The 13,662-nt window shown below is 37.7% G+C and overlaps 3 protein-coding genes across 3 annotated transcripts; 1 reads left to right on the top strand and 2 right to left on the bottom strand.

Moving 5' to 3' along the window:
- Positions 1-1,416: 1,416 nt before the first annotated feature.
- On the bottom strand, positions 1,417-4,156 carry LOC126633018 (lysine-specific histone demethylase 1 homolog 1-like). Its single transcript, XM_050303564.1, has one exon. The coding sequence runs from the start codon at positions 4,107-4,109 to the stop codon at positions 1,662-1,664; it is 2,448 nt and encodes an 815-aa protein (XP_050159521.1). The 5' UTR covers positions 4,110-4,156; the 3' UTR covers positions 1,417-1,661.
- A 3,150-nt stretch (positions 4,157-7,306) lies between these two features.
- LOC126633027 (uncharacterized) lies at positions 7,307-9,316 on the top strand. The gene is made up of 2 exons (XM_050303573.1): positions 7,307-7,642; positions 8,746-9,316. Exons 1-2 carry the CDS (start codon positions 7,527-7,529, stop codon positions 8,951-8,953), a joined length of 324 nt encoding a protein of 107 aa, XP_050159530.1. The 5' UTR covers positions 7,307-7,526; the 3' UTR covers positions 8,954-9,316.
- Positions 9,272-12,009, bottom strand: LOC126633025 (lysine histidine transporter-like 8). The gene is made up of 5 exons (XM_050303570.1): positions 11,623-12,009; positions 11,322-11,455; positions 10,647-11,077; positions 10,164-10,295; positions 9,272-10,013 (listed from the first exon to the last, which is right to left on the bottom strand). The coding sequence occupies exons 1-5, from the start codon at positions 11,934-11,936 to the stop codon at positions 9,525-9,527; spliced, it is 1,500 nt and encodes a 499-aa protein (XP_050159527.1). The 5' UTR covers positions 11,937-12,009; the 3' UTR covers positions 9,272-9,524.
- Between the last annotated feature and the right edge of the window lie 1,653 nt (positions 12,010-13,662).

Below are 13,662 nucleotides of genomic sequence, written 5' to 3'. Positions count from 1 at the left end.
ATCGAAAGTGAGGTGAAAGTTCAGGGGGTAAACCGACAGTTTACTCATTTTTTTTTTTAACTTTAAGATGAATATGTAGTTTGATCTATTTGTACGTCTTAATAATTTGTTAAATTGTATATTTTTAAAATTTTTAATATACTACATAATTTTTCACGTTTAATCATGTTATTTCAATCATTTTTTAATAATAAAAAAATTACGTTCTTATTGTAACTTTAACATATTTTTTGAAAGAATAGAAATATGTAAATATTTTAAATATCAAAATTTAAAAAGTTGTCAAAATTTTCAATATATTTTTAGTAAAAATGTCAAATGATATACGGACATTTTTTCACATACTACATCAATACGATATTTTATTAACGTATAATAGAATACAAATAGTGTTCAATATAACGATATAATCGACAAAACTAACAATGATGCACATATTAAAAGTTTATAGGAGCTCAAAAATGAAGGCTTTGAAAAGAATTTTATTTTTGAAAAGATAAGAGAAACTGAAAATATCTGATTTATGGTGTTTACCAAATTGAAAATGCTATTAGTGAGCAATATCAAAACATAGATAATGATAAAGTATACAAGAACGGCAATCATTGGCCCCCAACCATAAATCAAACTTGTATTTTGGGGTTTTTTTGCCTATTTCAGTCTCTGCGAACCAACCGGCTTCACCGCCCATAGTATGCCATATGTATTTTCGTTATACATTTGAGGGCATTTTATCCAAGTCCGGGAGAGATTTTCAGTATGATTAGCACACGAGATGGTACACCACATGTCATTATACATATGGTGAAATATGTTTGTTAAAAAGTTAATAACTTAAAAAATAAAATTTACCATCACTTACATAAAAACACGTGATGTACAACCTGTATTCCCGTCATGATAAAAAAATTCTCAAATCCAAGGACTTCAGATGAATCGATCACAAAGAAGACTTCTCTCTCTTAATCATTGGTCCTTAATCCTTTACAATATGGTAGGAGTGGGTAAGATTTAGAATATAGTGATTTTTAATTCAATCCAATCGAATTCCTAGCCATCAAGTTATAGTACGGGCTGGTTTGGTATTGTTGTGCTTTTAAAAAAACCTATTTATGCTATACTATGAGAATAAGCTCATTTTTACTACTTCACATTTTCAGCTTTTTTCACCAAAAACTGTGAAATAAGCTGTTTTTAAGTGTTTATCAAACACTTTTTTGCGTTCAGTTTTTTTTATACCCATTTTTTATAAAAGCATCTTAGCACCAAACCACTACTAAGATCAATCAAATTCGACCATTTCTGTCATCCATCCTTTATACTATGTAGTCCATATAGTCCATGGAACTTGGAAACAAACAATGGAGCAAAAACATATGTAAACACAAACAGCCACACAAAAAGCATACTGCAAACTGAAGGAAGAAAAATCATACTTCTTCAACTAAATTTATGAGTGAGAGAGGATGAAGAATAAATAACTCCCAATCACTTTTGCACTTCCAATGACAGAATTAAGCAACAACTAAACAAGGCTGAAATAAACACTACCAGACCAAATGAGTTCAGTTCAGCTGACAACGGATTCCATCCAGCTGCTCAAATCAATGACCCAATCAACTGCAATCCATCCATTATGCACAACCCAAACCCAGGATTCTTCATACTTGAACTCCTCCGACTACGTTGGGTTTTGATTTTGCTGTCTTAATGTAGCTTATTAGAGATTCCCCAGCACCACTTAAACCTTTCCTCCCAACCAACCTCACCCCAAATTCCACATTTATCATTCTCATCTTGTTCCCATCACCTTCTACCTCACTCAACTTCATCGCCTGATTCCTCGAAATCAAGCCATACAAACAAAGAGAGAGACGTGATCCCACCTCCATATTTCCCACTCCAAATTTCACCCTCAACAGCGAGTTGGCAGAATCAAACTCATTTGACCGAGGATCAAACAAAACGGAGAAGCTCCCACATCTTACGTCAGGGGTGTCAAATAACTTATTCAAATCGTCCATTTCATCACCAACATTACTTGGTTTTTCCAACGGGATAATTGACCGCTTTTTGGCTACTCTCAGTATGTTAGCAGCCTCTCTCATCCCGCTCAGAAAAGCTCCGTGCATTGTTGCCGGATACTGCTTGTTAGTGGCCTCCCCAGCAAAGAACACTCTCCCATCTCCAATACTCTCTGCCAGAATATCATAATCATCTCCTGAAGACCCTACTGCAACATAAGAATAAGAACCGTATGCAAAGTCGTCCTTCCCCCACCGAGTGCACACTGCCTGAATAGGTTCCGGAACAGCAATCCCTTTCGGGTTGAAAATACCCCTTAATATGTCCAACACCCTATTCACAGACTCAACAGGAGACATCAACTCAAACTTAATTGCAGCATCTCCAGCCACAAGAGCAACCAGAAGAGGCCCTCCTGATACAGAAGAGTAGCTATAAAACAGAAAGAACTCGCCTCTCATTCTCGGATCCTCAGTCAAATGCCCAAAAGTATCAATATCCCCACCCCAGAAGTTATAAGGGAACAATATGGCAACCTTATTCAGTAATCCAAATCCTATACTCTGAATTGCATCCTTCTTCCTTTGTGGAAGGTCAGGGACAAATTCAATGGAACCCTTCTTAAGCACGCCTAATGGGACTGTGCAAAGAACCATGTCCCCACGAAACTCCTGCCCGTTTGCATAAACCAAAACCCCATCAGAACCGTACCGAATACTCTGCACAGTCCTTTCATAGAAGATTGGAAGGCCCTCTGCAAGGGACCGCACAAAAGTCTCATTGCCTCCCGGGATAAAACAATGGTCACCTCCCATCTCATAGGGATCATCCTGATCCCAATAGGCCATGGACAAATTGGACATCAAGGAAGCATTAGCATATTCCAAATTAGCAAGATGCCAGTCCAAGAGCATTCTCTCCTGCGTGTCTCGTGCAACACTATAAACGCGTCGAAAAGCTTCCAACGCAGTCCCTAATGGAACATCTACGGACTTAACTTCTTCAATCATTGCGTGCCTAAGCTTACAAACTCTATCTAACAACTTATTAAAAGAAGTCTCTATACTAGAATCCATCTCAGAATTAACAGCTTTCCCATCTGGTAAATAAAGCGGGCAAATATCCCTCACCTTATGAAGAGGCAAACCCAGTTGCCTAGCTAAAACTCCGAGCGGGTTTCCATTGATTCCGGTGAGAACACTTCCCCCGAGATCCGCCGCAGCCTCCACTCCCTCGCGCTCGCCTACCATCTTCCTCGTCTTCACGCGACCACCAGGCCTGCTTCTACCTTCCAAGACAACAACTTTAAAGCCCAAAAACACTAATTGCCTCGCCGCCACCAAACCCGCCAAGCCAGCCCCCACAATGACCACATTGCCCCTCTCGGCCCCGTCAAACGACCTCAATTTTGCTTCTTTCACCGCCGGTGCAAGCCCGAAGTTGATGTAGCCGTGCTCCACCAGAAAGTCGTAAGCTGAGTCGACCAGGCCTTTGTGCTCCGAGCGAATCGACTCCAGCGCCAGCTCCCGGGTTAACCAGAAAGACACATTTGACCTCCACCGAGACAGAATGTGGTTCCTCACGACGATATAGTTGGCTTGCTCAACGCCGCCGATGGTGGGGACCACGTTGGCCTCGATTTCCTCCTCAGTGAGCGAGTCGACCGGAAACCCCACTGAGATTGCGATTAGGGCTTCGACGTCTACGTCTTTGTTAAGGTCGGTGCGGCGGTTCTTGGCCAACGACGGAGAGCCATTGAGCTCCGTGAAGAACTTCTTCCTGCGACGGCGTCTCTTGGCTGGCAGACCGGGTTCAGCTGGGCCCGTTTCGACAGAGTTTTGGAGGTGCTGTTGATCGAGAAGGGTGTCTTCACCTTCGAGAATGGGCTCGGATGAGTCATCTTGAGAGTCCGAAACGGGGGCTTCGAGAGTCGTTTGGGGAGGTGCCGACGGGTTTTCCGACGAGTGGTTTTCGTGAGGGGTCGAGCTTGAGGGAGTGAGGTCGGTTTCCGGCGACGAGTCGTCGAAGACGACGTCGTTAGGGGGATTATCGGAGTGGTTTAGGGGGTTGTCCGTTTTTTCCATGTGGGAATGTCATTCATTTGGCTCCACTGCAAATGTGGACTGTCTTTAACTTGGATAGAATTTTAGGGCTTTTGGATTCAAAAAAACTTCCACACCAAAAAGAGCTGGGCTTTGGAACTTAAGAAGGCCCAGCTTTGCACCAAACACAAGAGAATTGGGCCGGTTGAAAAGCCCACTTTAAGTTTAACTTTTTGTTTTTTCCGCCAAAAAGCCATCACAAATAAGGATTTGACTACGATACTTACCCAGAAAGTCATGATCACAAGATTTGAAATTACCTCCCTCTCTAGTAGATTTGATGCTTGGTAGTTGATTGTTCAGGTATCATAGTAGCGATTTTAATGTTTGACACTTATTTTAGGATTATGTGTGAGTAAAAGAATGTGTGACACACTTAACAGGAGATACAATTACTTGTATATTAATTCATGATAAATAAACAATAGTAAGTATTGTGAATTGTATTTTATCAATTTTACCTAAATTTGTATACTAATTTTGATTAGTATTTATTCATTTGATATTTGTAAAAGGGTACTAAAATATTTCCTTAACAAGTTTCACTTCTCAAGCTTTCCAACATGCTTCAAGTAAAATTAAAACAGCCAAGTTATGTTTGCATGTACTTAGAATGAAATTAGCGTTATTCGAATTGATTAGGTGAGTGAGATTGGATATAAGGATACTATAGCACTACGTACGTGACCCAGAAGAGTAGAAGAATGAAAGTTATTATGTGACATACAATGCATGACAGACGTATGATCTCTAAAGTATAAACCAATCTGTTGTAACATGAACTACAACAGTAGAGCACAGTAAGCTATTATTCCGACAGTGAGCCAAGATACAAAACTTCAAAGACTTGATTATAAATTCATAAGCTATTACTTTCCCTGCCCATCCTTCTACAAATAACTGTGTTATTGATTGTCATACTCTCTTTAGACCCAACCACGACTCCCTGCGGTTGACGGTCCATGATGGAAGGGCTTTAGCTTAGTCTTCTTTATTTACTTCATTTTTTATATACGGTCAACACAATTTCATGACCACCAAATTATATGGTTGGAATCGGTTTGGTTAATCGCAATGGTAAATCAACCACCGGGCGATCGAGTGACGCAAGTCAAAGTGCTCTTTCTATGAAGATTTATGGGCTGGTGGTTCAAACTTCCGAATGAGATCGAAGAATACTGAAGATGAGATTTATGCTGAGTGAAATGTTGTGTATGAGAAAAAGAAAAGCCGCGAGAGATAAAATAGAGGACATGTATGTATAAGAAAAGGAAAGAATATCATAGTTGCGAGAAAAAAGTATAAACTGATGAAACAAGAAAAGTATCCACTTAACAAAAATAGGATATGCTTAGGGTTTTAAACTTTCAAATGTGTTTGATGTGGTAGTACATTTAGGTGAAGGTTGATGTATGTTTTTGCCCAACAAATGTTCAGTTGAACCGAACATTTTGATATCTAAACCGCAACCAAATCTATTAATGTTAATGCATTATGGTTTACCATTAGTATATTGGAAAAAAATAGAATAAACGGCTGGTTCAACCAATTTTTTTAGAAAAAAAACCCGACATACCAAATTATACTATAAAACCTAGCCATTTGAGTAACTCACAAAGGGATCACATCCGGATCTAAATTGCAGGGATCCTAGGATCTTCAAATTTTAGTCATTTATCGTGCATTGTGCGGTCAGAAATCATTTGACTTTTTGATTTAAAATTAAACATAAATAGTACGTGACAAAAATTGGCCGCACGATATACGATGAACAACTAGGAAGTGGATCCGAAGAGGATCTTTTTCCCTCACAAAGATCAATTTTAAGGTTGAAAAGATTTTTCAATGTGCTGGTAACACGATTGAATATATCAAATGTTATAATACAAGTTAATTAAATATTAAAAAAAACAATTTTAATTACTTATATTCATAGAGAAGTTTTATTCGAACCCATACAACCTATCTCTACAACAAACTTAAACTTTAAATATGAATTATCTTTTTACTCTATTATATAATTACTATTAAGTACAAGATGAAATTAACAATACTACTTAAATTTATCAATAAACCCATCCCAATATCAAACTCTTACAATCTTAAGATGAAACCCTAAGACTTGAGATAAAAAAAAAATGTACTGAACTTAATGAAATCGTGGTTTTGAAGATTAGAAGTATGAAACGAATGGTTTGTCACCCTGTAAGAATGTATTGGTTCCAAGAAAACGACGGCGGCTAATGTTTGATCTTTATAGATTGGTCTTCTGCATAATGTATGATTTAGGCAGGAAGTTACAAGAACTTACATAAGGTTGTAATCATTTGAAGATTGAGATTTACAATTATAGTCTAAAGTCCATATTATCGTAAACAATTCTCCTAGTGATGTTCGTTTTCGAATTTTTTGAGATGTCTCTAGTGTTCTTGTAAATGGATCACATATTTACTTCTTGGACACCGATACATTTATTAAGCTCGTGTCACTTTGAGATATAGCTTGAGGCTTATAGGTAGTAGTCACGACCAGTTGGCTGATTTAACTTTTCCAACATTTTGTTGAACTGTTTTATTGAACTATGTTTGCTTCTTACATGTTCTACTTTCGTCATTATACTCTACTCAAGAAATATCATTTACAAATTATGATCGGTAGTTATGGTTTAGAGATCATCTTTGCTACTCAATTGGTAGTATACTTCCAATCCTCAAAAACATAGTTTATTGCAGTATATTTCCAATAAACCATTCATTTCATATTTGCAAGTATACTTCCAATAAACCATTTATTTCATATTTCAAGGTCAGAAATTGTAAAACAATATTAAGTTTGGGTTTTTTTTTTTATAAATGGATGTAAAGATAAATTTACATATTGAATTGAGTTTGTGAGGATAATTTAGGTAGTAAATTTGGGTTTGAAGAGATATTGATAGTTTAATTAAAAATAATATGGATACAAAGAGTAAGTTGGGTGTAAAAAAAATTATATGGGATCAAATAAAATTTCCCATATTCATAGCACATTGAAAAATGTCTCTTAAATTTTACCAAAAAAAAAAAATTCTCTTAAAGTTAGCCTTTTTTATTGTATTTTACTTTTATTTTTATTTTTATGAAAATCTTTAAATATATATATATATATATTTTTTTTTTGGAAAAAAAATCTTTAAATTAATTGAATTTAGAGAAGGGCAAGAAAATAAGGGTAGAAGAAGAAGGAGAGAGGGCTAAAGTTGCAGGGTGGATCGGGAAGACGTAACGAAAACCAGCAAATACTCGTCGTTTCGTCGTTCCGTCGTTCGAATCCATTGTTGCAGTTGCAGAGGACCTCGTAGGAGAGCTCCTGTAAATATAATAAGAGAGATTCATACAAGGCAAAGGCAAAGGCAAAGAGATGATAACGCGATCGAATCTGGCGGAGCAGTTGAGAGAGTATCAGATTCGATCGAAGCATGACTGGGCCTCCGTCTCCTTCTTCTCCTCCACCTCCTCCAATCATACTTTGTCAAGGTTTCAACCCACTCCCTTCCACTTTTCCACGATTTCTGTTTAATTTCTCCATTAATCTTTTATTTCTATAATCTTTGCTTTTTGATTATGCGATCTATATGCTGAACAATTTGGGAGAAACATTAAATTTTGCTCTGCTTTAGATTTGATAATTGCTAATTATTTAAATTGAGGTTTTCAATCACAACTTTAGGCTTTAGCTTCGATTCGAGGCCTAATTCCTGTCGTTTGAGCTCGATTTAATCAATACTTCAATGGAGGAAGGGGTACAATGTCAGAATTCTAAATAAAGGGGAAAACAAAATGGTGATGAAAAGATATGCGTTGTTATGGTGATTTTTTCTTTAAATTTGGGAGTGGCTGGATTCCTATAGATGCTTAGGAGCTCAGATTGTCGATTCATCTCAGGGAGTGATGTAGGATAATAAGAAGAGATCCGGTTCCGGGCCTTCCGGCCTTCCGCCAGAGAGACTCAAAGACTATGAACATCCAGACGCATGTTTAAACTCCATTTATTTCTCAAGAAACTAGAAAGAATCTCAATTTATCACCGTATGAACTTGGCCTCTGCATCAGCGAGGAACTTTTATACAGAATGTTGTTATGCATTCTCTGTCCGAACATGGAAATGCATTCTAGTGAATAAACTTCCCATAAATAGCAGGTTTTAAGGAGAAGCAAGAGAATGAAAAATGAAATGATTTTATCGATATGATTGAATAATGATTACAAGCGAACACTTGTCCCGCTCAGTTAACAATATCTAACTAGCTAATTGTATTGACTGAGACTAAACTATAACATTTAATCAACTAACTGCTAACAATCGTTGATTTTGCTGATCATCAGAAGATTCAGTTTGTGAAGGTGACGATGTGTCGTTAGGGTTATCTTGGATAGTGATTGCATTTAGGCGCATGCTGCTTTTATGCTGTCTTTGATTCTCTTGATGTTCTCTAGTCTTTTGCACATAATGAACTTGGTTAGAACTTACCCTTTTTTTATAAATGTAGGAGTATTCTGGTTGTGCATATTTCTCATACCGATATGTCTGAGACATTACTATTGATGCTAATTTCCTTTTTCCGAACTTATGGATGCAGGGTGGATGTAGTGCTCTTTGTAATATGGGAACTGGTAATCCTAGCTTTCTTGGTTTTTTCGGCAGTTTCTTTATATTTTAGGCATATGCGACTTGCTTTTGTCTTAGCATGTATTGCAATGCTCTTGCTTTTGTGCATAAAAGTTACAAAGCAAGTGAGATTGGCTAGGAAAAAGAAACGGAGGATGCTTCTTCCATTATCGATGTAATACTAGATGAGGGGCACGCACTACCCAACCTTATCATGTAAATCTTGAAAAGTCTTGGCCGTTGCATTTGGCCTGTATCCTCTTTTTTGGTGTATTGGGATGTGTAATCATTGCCTTCGAAGATTAGGTAAAAAACTGATGTGATTACTGTGGAAGATGCTCATCAGAGTGGCAAGTTGATCGATCAAGATACGAAGATTTGGTTAGTGAGGGGAGGAAAGGTTAGTTGACCATACGTTTTCTTCTGTTACTACCGAGAATATTTTGTTTTTACGAATGATATAGTGATGATGTTTGCTTTACTTGTCAACAATACAATGACATAAGAAACCAATTTATGACATTTCAGATGCATTACCCAAAGTGTTATTTTAGTGTTTGGATATGCAGCATGAAGTACAATTATTTTAGATATCAGAACACTTGTTAAAATTGTTGCTTCCTTCTTTAAGATCGCCGTTGTGTATGTTCCTTTAAGGCTGTGGTTATAGGATCAGGACAAAGTGAAAGAGGCATCGGTTGATGGTTAAGGTCGAGAGCGGGAGGCTCCTTGGTGGTGGTGTTGCCTCGGTTACTTATTCAGAGGCTTGAAGAAGTGGACTTCTATTCCGATCGTGACTATGTTCCAAATTGCTCCGGTGATGATTAATATGCTTAGGACTATCCCCAAGGCTCCGAGTGCCCAGTTAAAAATTGTGCTACATTTACAAGGTTTCTTGATCAATATCCACATGAAACACGGATACGCCAAGGTGATTGGAACCGCAACTCCTCCGATGAGTCCTGCTAAGCTGGGCAAGAATGGCAGTGCAACAGATATAAAAAATGCAACGCAGCCGAAGAAAATCCTAATTCCGGAGCGTAGCCACCGCGGACAAGGTTTGTTCATGCTGCTAGTGAATCTGAATTCCAGATTGTCGAAAACCGGCATTGCATATATCTGAAAGGAGCTTAGACAGTTAACCACAACGAGCATGCTCGTCAATCCTAGGACAAATTTTGATGTGTCGTATCCGTGGTATTTGTTCAAAGCATCTAACATCCCTCCACTTGAAGGTATCTGCCATAGATACAATCGCAATACATTTCTCTACGTAAGTACGACCTCCAATAATCCAAATAAATCCGGGCAGAAAAACATGTGCTAATTTCAATTTAGTCAAAAGATGTTTTGAATAGCAAGACAATGAACAAAGTGTCGTGTTCTTACGAAATTTCCGTAAGCCCAGTAGCCGCCAATTGCCAGGGGAAACAGACACAGTGCGATGATGAGATATGCGAACTTCACTCCCTTCCACATCGGCAAACGCGACGGCCTCTGACTGTTCGAGGGCATGGTTCCCTGCAAATATAACCATATGATGAATGTGATTATGTTTCAATTGAATAAAATATCTTCGACATGTCGACAACTATATCAATTATATTCACAGTTTCGACCATGTGTGCACGTAGAGAAACTTCATATGTATATACATTACCTTTTTAATTATTGACTCATTTGAAACTACTTTTCAACTGACTAAAAACACTATTACAAAATGTTTTTTTATTTGAAAAGTATGTGAAGTGTTTCTATGTGTTTTTCTAGAATTTACTAGCTTTTTAACTAAGGATTGGTTTCAAAATATTTTCATCAAAAATGTTTTCAGTCAGTTTAAAAGCATTTTCAAACAAGCTCCTAATTATATACCTGTATTTCAAGCACAAGGTTGTGGCCTCTAAAAGCAAAGATAGTGATCCCAAGCGCATTTAGGACGCCAAAAACGGTGGCTGCATCAGATTTTGTTTCCAGCGGCTTATAAGAAACACCATTGGGTCTATCTTTGGTGACAGAAACCACCCAAATGAGTGTGCAGTAGCTTACGGCGGTGATAGCTCCAATGAGGGAAATCCCAGCTATTGAGTTGAGGTTAGGAAGCTGAGCGAGAAGAATGGCAGTGCCGGTGAACACCAAGTACCACTCTATCGTTGACGGTGAACTTACATGGCGGCATGTCTCACCGCACACGATTTGGAAAAATATTTTCATGGTCCCACCTCCGATCATGATCAGGGTTACACACGTACCACCTGAGAGGTACATGATTGGAAACAATGCCAGAATTTTCCCTAGCTTCTCACCTGCAACGAATACATAAAAAAACAAAGATAACAAGGAAACGTTTTGCGATTAATATTAAGAGATAATTAGTTTACACACTCTAGCTTAATTACAGTTTTTGAACAATTATTGAACCACTATTTGATTGGTATCTTTTTTAGGACGTTGAAAGAACCCCTATTTCGTAGTAGCGAGTGTTCGATCAGTTAACATATCAATATATGTATGTGTGTATATGTATATATATTATGCATTGTTAATTACCAAAAGCTGCCATGGAAAGTCGAAGGTATCTGCTGTAGCGCACTCCCGATTCGGATTCGTGCAGTTGTATCAGTAACCAGAGAGTATAGAGCTGCCACATGAAAGCCACCGAGAGACATATAATTCCCCATGCCCTGCAATGCATGCACATATACACATGCAGTTAAATTAGTTAAGCAAATGAAGAACCAACAAATTAATTACATATTAAGGATCATTTTGGTCTATGCATATTAATAATACGTAAATAAATATTAGAATTTAGAGAGAGCCAATTAATTAATTAATTAATTAAACTTACCAGCCAAGAGTAGCGAAAGATAAAGGAAGAAGGAGGGCTGGAATGCCGATTCCGGAACTGAGCGTGTGAAAGGCGGAGTAGAGGGCATTTCCGTTTCTGGACTCGGTGATGGGCAGCCATGCGTCCTGAGGATCAAGCTTTGTCAAGTGTCCAACTTCTTCTAGGTAGCCTCGCATGCTTGTCATCGCCTTCTTCATCGGACTCGCCAAAGGAGTCGCCATAAAACGAGAAACGAACGGACTTTTAGGGGTCATGTTTGGATTACTCATTGGGCTCGACTTCACTTCCTCCACCTCATCCATCTGATCCTGCATGTTCTAATTCGGAGGGTTCCTCTTTACTGTATTTACCAAATATATATTTTGCTGAATATATATAGCTAGAGAACTGAGACGCCGACAAAAGTAAGTTTGATGCGGCTAGGGACTTGGGAGGTGGTTTCTGATCATTTGTTTTTGGAGAAAAAAGGTTGGGTGGGGCCATGGGATCAAGTGGATCATGATTCATGCATGAACTGAGACGATGATGAGTATATGATTTATTTCCCTTTTTAATGTGATCTTATAGTATTGTATAAATTTCTTATATATTTGAAATTATTTATCTTTTTATGTTGTACATATATTGAGCATCATTACTTGTGCCTCCTTACTTAGCCCATGATTTACCTAGGAGGGAAGGACCCTTAATCTATAAAAGGGATTCTTCACTCTCACTTTGGAGATGACAAACCCTAGCCCCTCTACCAACAAGCCTCTATGTATAATATAACCCACATCTTACATAATGAAATCCGAACATACACAAATGTCAACGTAGCACCACTTGAGATGAACCACGATATATCTTTGTGTTTTTGTGTGTATGTGTAATTTACGGTCAGATTCAGTTGGTCCAAAATCGACCTAATTTTGTGCATCAACATTTTATTATCAAATATAGAGTTCATCTCATTAAAAAGTTTATTTGAAGTTTAGAAGAGAAGAAAGACTTTGAGTGAAATTAATGGGAAGGTAGGAGGGAAATGAATCCATAATTTACACGAGTGAAATTAAGCTTTTGTACCTGTGAGTGTTGTGAGTTATGAACTTATGACTTATGAGGATTGAGGACCAATTAAGGCAAAGGTGGGAAATATGTTTAATTCAAAGTTCAAACTGGAATCTTTTGACTGAGTTGGCTTGGCTGCTTTGCATGTTAACTGTACTTTTGTTGTAAAAAGACTTCGGACAGGAGAATGCAGTGGTCGTGGTTTACCAAAACTTTTTCTTTTTGCTAGAGCCTTGTCCGTTTGCTATCATACCACAGCCACTTTGCCAATTGCCGAGTGCCACTATGCTGACCAAAAGGATCCGAGAGGATCATGAGGATATTCCGGAAAGGATATTCGTGAATCGTGTCTATTCATCGTACATCGTACGGTCAGTTTTTATCAGGTATTGTTTGTGTTTAATTTTAAATAAAAATATTTAAAATGATTTCTGATCGTACGATGTACGATGAACGTATACGATTCACAAGTCCTCGGGATCCTTACAAAGAGGATCTGGATTCCATGATCCATGGCAATTGTCTATTGGCAATTGGCATGGACATCATCCATCACTCTCTGTAAACTTCATTAATCTTAAATTCTGTAGTGCTAACACTGCTCACTCACAAAGAAGCAAGTCTTGCAGAAAAGATGAATCAGTGTTATATATATATGTATGTATGTATATGTATATATATGTATGTATGTATATGTATATGCATTGCAACCTTGATGCAGCTAATAGCACGTAGGGACGCAGTGAAATAGTTAACTGAGCGAACCTTGAGATTGGATTCATCATTAGTCAAAAATTGCTTTTATTGGATGAATTTCTTCTACTTTTCTGTTTGTTGGGAATGCATATGGGAGTTATCAATCCTGTTCGTTAATTTACTATAAATTGTAATGAATTGGGTCCATATGCATTATGCATAATGGGAACTCCACTCTCCACACCACATAATATGACATAACTTTTATTCATTCTTCAAAGGCGACACTTCTTT

The sequence above is a fragment of the Malus sylvestris genome, chromosome 8 (genome assembly GCF_916048215.2).
Source record: "Malus sylvestris chromosome 8, drMalSylv7.2, whole genome shotgun sequence".
Lineage (NCBI taxonomy): Eukaryota > Viridiplantae > Streptophyta > Magnoliopsida > Rosales > Rosaceae > Malus > Malus sylvestris.
The sequence above is the reverse complement of the archived record's forward strand: the minus strand, read 5'-3'. Positions and strand labels throughout refer to the sequence as shown.

Bases quoted from the DNA above. Each gene is read 5' to 3' on its own strand.
- LOC126633018 (XM_050303564.1), bottom strand. From the start codon at position 4,109: ATGGAAAAAACGGACAACCCCCTAAACCACTCCGATAATCCCCCTAAC.
- LOC126633027 (XM_050303573.1), top strand. From the start codon at position 7,527: ATGATAACGCGATCGAATCTGGCGGAGCAGTTGAGAGAGTATCAGATT. The intron at 7,643-8,745 runs GTTTCAACCCAC...TTATGGATGCAG, and splicing joins TCCAATCATACTTTGTCAAG to GGTGGATGTAGTGCTCTTTG.
- LOC126633025 (XM_050303570.1), bottom strand. From the start codon at position 11,936: ATGCAGGATCAGATGGATGAGGTGGAGGAAGTGAAGTCGAGCCCAATG. The intron at 11,456-11,622 runs GTAAGTTTAATT...CATGCATTGCAG, and splicing joins TCTTTCGCTACTCTTGGCTG to GGCATGGGGAATTATATGTC. The intron at 10,296-10,646 runs GTATATAATTAG...TTATATTTGCAG, and splicing joins ACCTTGTGCTTGAAATACAG to GGAACCATGCCCTCGAACAG.